At 33.4% G+C, this 7,431-nt stretch overlaps 1 protein-coding gene across 3 annotated transcripts; it reads right to left on the bottom strand.

Moving 5' to 3' along the window:
• LOC109719528 (probable protein S-acyltransferase 4) lies at positions 3,485-7,199 on the bottom strand. 3 transcript variants are annotated; one of them, XM_020246271.1, is made up of 6 exons: positions 6,932-7,199; positions 5,371-5,586; positions 4,967-5,275; positions 4,708-4,718; positions 4,485-4,540; positions 3,850-4,036 (listed from the first exon to the last, which is right to left on the bottom strand). In XM_020246271.1, exons 1-6 carry the CDS (start codon positions 6,983-6,985, stop codon positions 3,984-3,986), a joined length of 699 nt encoding a protein of 232 aa, XP_020101860.1. In that variant the 5' UTR covers positions 6,986-7,199; the 3' UTR covers positions 3,850-3,983. The 3 variants fall into 3 exon arrangements, with proteins under 3 accessions (XP_020101858.1, XP_020101859.1, XP_020101860.1); XM_020246269.1 differs by having other exon boundaries at positions 3,485-4,036; positions 4,485-4,718; positions 6,932-7,185; XM_020246270.1 differs by lacking the exon at positions 5,371-5,586 and having other exon boundaries at positions 3,488-4,036; positions 4,485-4,718; positions 6,932-7,180.

The following is a 7,431-nucleotide window of genomic DNA, read 5'->3' as shown; positions in this document are numbered from 1 at the left end:
AAATTTTCAAGTATTTTTATATTATTAAATTTAATTAAATATGATTATATTCACTGTATTGCGCGGGTTCCTACACTAGTTAAGAATAAGAAGTATTTAATAGAAATACCATTAATTGAATTTCCTCCTGTTTGTAATAAAGGTTAATTTATTTTACTTTAATTTTTGTTTAATATGAACATGTTTTCATTTTTGTAGCATCGATCTTTTTTTCTTTTTTTTTATTTTTTGGGATTCAAGCTTTCTAGTAAGATCATATGTTTTCAAGTGTGTTTCTAGAATAATAGAATGATATTTATAATCTATATTATTGTAATTTTATAACAATAATTATTCTCCAAGAAAGGTTTTGGCTTTTTCAAATGAAAATAAACTGGTTTTGCGATTTTGTCAAATCAAGCCCTCCTTTTGGATTATGCACATTCAGGTAGGATCTTGGAAAAAAAACCAAATTATGCTTATTTCTTCTTCTCTCCCTCTTCTTTCTCCTTTGTTTCTATCCTCCCATTTAATCTGGTTATATATAAAAATATATAAATATGGTTCTCGGACAGTTTAATCTTTTGGAATACAACGATTATTTTATATGGTATCAGAGCAGATGGTTCTGAGTTCAAGTCATGATAGGCTCCTAGCATTATTAATTAAGAGGAAAGAAAGAGATGAATGACTGTAACAAACTATAAAAAAAGAATCAAATATTCTCAACAGACTATAAAAAAAAATCAAAATATTCTTGTTGGTGTGTACGTAGGAGCATTGCTCTTCTTCTTTTTTCTTCTTGTTCTTCTTTTTCTCCCAAGTTTTTTTTACATTTGGCCTCTTAAAAAAAATTTATTTTAAAAATAGCCCCAGTAAATTTATATTTGCAAAAATAACCCTAGTCCTGCCACGCAGACGCCACGTCAGCGCCATCTGAGCCAGGCTAAGGCCATTTTATTAAGTTGAACACGGTGAACCATTCACCGTGTCTAAACACGGTGAATAGTTTACTGTGTTTGGAAAAAGTATAATATATATGTATTCCGAAAAAATATAAGAAAAATAAAAAGGGGGAAGGAGGGGTATGGAACACGGTGAACCATTACTGTGTTTGAACACGGTGAATGATTTCCCATATTCAATTTAAAACCATAACGCTGACGTGGCGCCTGCATGGCGGGGATAGCGTCAAATTTGCAATTATAAATTTGATGAGACTATTTGTAAAAAAAAATTATTTTGAGGGGACTAAATGCAAAAAAAACCCTTTTCTCCCTCTTGTTTTTTCTAGTTATTCTTTTTCTATTATTGTTTTTCCGAATTATTCTTTTTCTATTAAATAAATTAAAATATTGCACAATTTAAAACTGTATTTCTACATTAAAAATTGTTGCGCAAATTAGAATATATGTTGCACTATTTAATAAATACAATAAACTGTACAATATTATAATATACTGTCAAATAATGCAGTATTAATTCTTCTAAATATATATGCAACAACTTATTAAATATTACAATACATTTTCATATAGTACAAATAATTCTTAAATAGTGCGTTTTTTCTTATCGTCTTCTTTTCTTTTTCTCTGTTTCCTTTTATCTTCTTATTTTTCTTGTTGTACTTTATCATTGTTGTTTTCACTTTTCACACTATGAAGAAGCGACATATGGTCAAATACAGCGCAGCTCTTGCACCACCGTCATGCCAACGCCTCCGCCTCTTCGTTCGCTATAGCTCCGCCGTGGCCGCTCCCGACGCAACTATTGGTGGATAACCCCCAGATGAACCCCTTGGTGTGTAGTGGTAGCATCCTCCATGGTGGCAAATTTTTCATCGTGACCAAAAAGAGATAAAAGAGATAAAAGAGAGAGAAAGAAGAATAGGGTAATATTATTCTGAGCTCTTTGTTAAAAATTCTGTCTAAATTTGTAAAATCTAAAACAAAGGCTCCATTTTGCAAAATCATAAGAATAGTGGAACTTTTTATGCAAAAAGGCCCAAAAAAAAAAATCTTCCACCTGATGCAAACATTCTGTAATTATGCTGCTTCAATAATTGCAACGCCACGAAATTTCAAGTGTAATTCTTGTTTTCTCTTATATCATTTTAACTTATTTAATGAAAACATCTGAGAAAATAATTGATAAGATCCAATTTAATTCATATCTGATTTCGATCTATGGCGTGGATTGTAACGACCCAGCCAACTAGCAATAATAACTTGTTGGGCCCAACCACAGCCCAAAATGCTTAAGCCTAGTTATTATTACTAGTGTCTAAGTCACTTATAAACCCAATGACAACCCCATTCCCATCCGATGTGGGACTATTGGGGTGTCACAGACTCCCCCTGTTAAGGCCCTGACGTCCTCGTCAGTCCAATCACACACACAGCCCAAGATTACCAGGCGATGTGAGACTCGTCTCGCTAGCCCGTCATCCAGACCCTGGCTCAGCCGAGACTCGCCACACATGTCCAGCTGGTGAACCGGCTCTGATACCAAATGTAACGACCCAGCCAACTAGCAATAATAACTTGTTGGGCCCAACCACAGCCCAAAATGCTTAAGCCTAGTTATTATTATTAGTGTCTAAGTCATTTATAAACCCAATGACAACTCCATTCCCATCCGATGTGGGACTATTGGGGTGTCACATGGATTGAATTGTTTTGCACCATTCAAAGCACCATTTATTCTTCTGTAGCCACAACTGAATCATAATGTGTAGGAATAATGATTTAAGTTTGAGAGATTTTAAGAACAGTACAAAATTTTCAAATATCACACTATGAGGTTAATATTCCACGTATTAATTTTTTTTTTTTTTTGAGAGACGCTACCCACTTCGTTTATTTCATTTAGAAATAAACTTAGCTAGAAATGTGAATCAACTAGGATTCGAACTTGGATCTCGGGTACCAACCACCAAACCCTTTGCTGCTTGCTCTAGGGACGGTCGGTATGCTTGCTATGGTCTTTGAAACATAATTTTGGGTCATCAATGTGTTTTAGTTAGTGTGTGCATGTGGGCATTTAGCAAGTACTCAGTAGTGTTATATCAAGAAAATGAAAAATTACTCAAAACAAGTGTTGAGTTTTCGTAGGCTATCTTTAACTTGGTTTTGCAGGCCTATCATGTTCGATATTTAATCTATACTGACACAAAAGTTTTTGTCATGTTAGCTTCAATTGGAGGGTATTAACATTTAACAAGATTACTGTGCATTGCATGTAACCTTTAATCAAAACTGACCTTTGAATCACATGGTTTATCTACTTCGCGCGTGTTTCGAATGTTGTGGTACTTTTATTAATCCCCATATGAGTCATCCACGTGGCAAGTTTTTCTTACCTTATAGCGTGGGACCTGCCTGTCAGCATTACGTACTTTTTTTTTATTGAAATATGTATATATATACAAACAGGAAGGGGGAAAAATAGAACAATTCAACAACATTATTCTACTTACTAAACTCGACCGGAAAAAAATAGCCCAAAAAAAAGGGCAATATATAGAAAAGTATAAATAAGGAAGCTAATTAACAAGGTAAAAATTATCACCTCATGTCCTTGATATGTGAAGATTATGATCAGAGATGATCAAGGTTGAGCTCGAGTAACTTTCCTCAAGAGCACTTTCATAAGCAGCAGTCATTCTATCTTCTTCCATAAAAGCACTTCTATATATAGCTTCACCTGCTTCTATAGAAACATGATCAACCTCTCTTGTCTCTTCATCATCAGAATTATAATTATTATCTTCAGTAGAACTGTATTCCAGGTTCTGCAGTATGCCTGGAATGTGTTCATTTGATGCTTCCTTGCTACCATTTTCTATATCAATCTCCTCTTTTGCGCTGCTCATACTCATCTCAGCATTTGGAGAATAAGATCGAGTTTCTGGCGCTTCCTCGGGGATCCGGGACCGAAAATTAACCATCGAAGGTGGGGTTTTTGAAAAAAATAAGTCTGTAAAGCTTCTTAAGATACCCTTGCTATACGGATTTTCCTTTCTGTTGTAACGATATCGGAAGTTTTCGTAGGTTGTCTGTGTACAAGTGGTGTCAATTAAACAATAGAAATTAGAATATACTACTTTTTAAACAAAAAAGATTATAGGACATTAGTGGCATACGATTAATATAACACTATGTAAATTCATCAAAAGTATCTAATTTTTCTTATCAAAAATGGCTCTTTAATGTGAAGAACATAGTTAATTTACAAACAGTAGGCCATAGTTTCAACAGTAAAAACTATCTGAACAGCTTGTCAGTTTTCTACATAGATTGTGATACTAATAAAAGCTGAATGAAACAAGGAGTAAATGGTTGATTGAAATAGACCAATTGTCGAGATAGTTTTTCTTTTAGCTTATAAAATTTAGATTACTATCCAACAAGTTCATTATCCTCGTAATTAGATTAATTGACATGTGAATTGTATCCAACTAGTTCATAAACATAAGCTATCCTACGAATAGTGGAAGGAAGTACCTGATTTGTGCTGATCAAGTAGAGGTGAAACACGGTCAGCCCACCGATAAACCAAACTGTTACAAAAGTGTAAATCATAAGTACAAGCGACAGAACCTCTTTTTTCATGACATTCCAAATAGAACCAGGATAGTTATTCTTCTCTCCGACAATGTTCAACGTCGAGAACAAGAAGATGTATATGTAGAGAAAAGTTGATGTTGATATGAATAAGATGAAATACCTATAGTTTCTCTGGAGAAGTAAAATAGGAATAAGTTGTCATAAATTTGAACTGGACATCAAAAATGGAAAAAAGAACAAAGGCTTAGACCAAGTAAAAAAAAAAAAGGGCAAAATTGTATGTCTATCAACTACATATTTGCCAAAAAAAACATAAAAAGATAGAAGTAATTAATGCGGTTGGCTTGAAATTTGCTTGTAAATCAACACATTAAATCATCATTGGCACGAAATTTTTTTTATCAGATACTCTTACTTACTAATCCAATGCACTGACCGACCCACGGGCAATGGTGATCGAACTTCTGAACACAATTGTTGCAGATCGAGCAGTGAGAGGCACGCGGTGGGCGGTACAGCATGCACGTGTCGCAGTACTTCACTTTTATAGCAAAACCATTTACTATCACATCCTTTGCTCTTAGTACTCTCATGCATGGCGTCTGCCCATTAATCCATTCCATCGACGGAGTCAGGATATCAGATGCTTCATCCACTTCCGGTGGCCTTGCATTCCTCAGTACTATTCCCGGGTCTTGAGAAGATGTCATAAAGAGAAAATACAAGTCCTGCATAGTAGTAAAATAATATATTAAGATCAGAAGTACCATTTTACGATCTTAAGTTACAAATTGTACATTTTTTATAGTTTCTTGCTACTAACCGTTATCAATGCGATGATTGTTACGATTAGCACCGGAAATTGGAGTACTGGGTGTTGAGCATTGATCTTTACCTCGTCGTGCAACTTATCACGATTGTGGATTTTAGCAGTTATTTGATAGCAAAACATGATTGTTGGTACAACTATTAGAAGTGTGGATATGAGCAATGAGGCTACATCCGGACCAAATATCAGTCGTCCACTGCAAAAGAACCTCTAAAGAAAGAACAGCAAAACAAGGTATTAAGATGAGATCATATTCTTAACAGAGCTTACTTTGATACTGATATATAAATTCATTGAATCTAGTTGCTATTTACTGACTAAATTTGAATAGATTTACTGAATCTGTTTGCGCTGAGCAAAGACAATTTTTTTTAATTTTAATTATCATTACGCAGATATAATAGTAAGCAATAGCATCAAGAATTATTAAAAAAAAATCCAAGTATTAATTAGCGATGCTGCAGGTATATACCAATGTAGGACTATTTCTCATCCTTGTAATCAAAACAATATTATATATGCATACTATTCTTTTCTGTAACAGTGCATTCATTCATGTGTGTAGTACTTTATAATGTACAATAAATCTAATATCAAAATGTACCACTATAGCTCATGGAACTAACAGCTGGATAGAATTGACCTCCAACATTTCTAGAAGTACCAAAACCACTTAATACTTCTACATAATTTTTTCAGCGGTGGCATCTCTAAATCAACGGTTATAATATTGAACATCATCTATGTCTCATAAACTTCCTAGATATTAAATTTTATGATTTTTCAATGTTATTGATATATTGTTCTAGTGGTCTCAAAATTAACAAACTTCAACCGCATACATAAGGTGCATTTAAGACCACTTGATTACTAGATAGATAAATAGCATCGAAAAATAATAAAATTTGGTTTGTACGAAGTTCACGAGACGTAGATAATGTTAATGTTGTAATCATTGATGCGGAGACACCATCATTAAAAAATGATGTGGAAATATCAAGGGTTTAGTACTTCTAGAAGCATTCTAGTTCAATTCGAAATATGTATATCACTAGAATTATAATACTATTCTTATCTAATTGTACTTAAGTATATAAACGACTGAGAAATATAGTACCAATAACTGAGCTGAAGCATTTTGAGCAAGTTGCTTGACTGGGTTATTATGTATAGTATTAAAGCAGTTGCGAGCCAGATAATCCTGAATTGTGATTGTGATAATGTGCATGAGATCCCGAACTTCTACATATTACTAACGATTCATCTTTTGTCGTTGTGATTGCATCATTTAAAGCATTGATCACGATAAGAAACTTAATCACAAAAAAAAAAAAGTGATATATCATAAAAATTAGCCAAACAACGGTATATGGAGGCACAGGAAATAAAATCACATAAATAAGGATGCAAATAGAGCGCATATAGATATGAATCAAAAAATAAGAAAAAATTTACATAATTTTCGAGCCGAATAACAAAATTAATTTCCCAATAAGTAAGAATTTCACAATGAAATTAATAGAGAAGGGAAAAAAAAGAAAAAAGAAAAACTCACATTGTTCCCTTTCCAAACTTGATAAAGGCGTTTAGGCTTGTGCTTCTTTGGCATGATCCCTTCCACACTGAATCGATTCGCAAACCGAATTCGAATCGAGATCTCATTAAAATTTAGACCAAGGAAATTATTCTACAAATTTATAGCCATGCATGATTGATTAATACAAGAATTTAACTTAGAAAGGGAAAAAAATATATATAAGCTAATGAGAGAAGTAAGGAGAAATTGAAGGAGGATATTCTCTGCATATAATTTCTCTCTCTCTCTCTCTCTCTCTCTCTCTCTCTCTCAAATCAAATCCAGATGCTTTTTGTACAATTTTTTTTTTTTTTAAATCTCTCTCGGATGAATCGAACAAGATACCCTTCATTCCTTTTATTCTATGAAATATCCAACAAGAGAAAAAAAAAAAATTTAAAATTAAAAAAACAAAAAGAGAAAACAAAAGTTAGTTTTTTTTTTTTTTTTTAAATAGGGATCGAGACAGAGAAGGGGCC

This window comes from Ananas comosus, linkage group 13 (genome assembly GCF_001540865.1).
Source record: "Ananas comosus cultivar F153 linkage group 13, ASM154086v1, whole genome shotgun sequence".
In the NCBI taxonomy this organism is placed as follows: domain Eukaryota; kingdom Viridiplantae; phylum Streptophyta; class Magnoliopsida; order Poales; family Bromeliaceae; genus Ananas; species Ananas comosus.
This window is presented reverse-complemented; position numbering and strand designations above follow the sequence as displayed.

Excerpts from the sequence above, each read along its gene's own strand:
- LOC109719528 (XM_020246269.1), bottom strand. The coding sequence starts at position 6,985 with ATGCCAAAGAAGCACAAGCCTAAACGCCTTTATCAAGTTTGGAAAGGG. Across the intron at positions 5,587-6,931 it reads AAGTTTGGAAAGGGAACAAT|AGGTTCTTTTGCAGTGGACG; the intron begins GTGAGTTTTTCT and ends TTCTTTCTTTAG. Across the intron at positions 5,276-5,370 it reads CAATCATCGCATTGATAACG|GACTTGTATTTTCTCTTTAT; the intron begins GTTAGTAGCAAG and ends ACTACTATGCAG.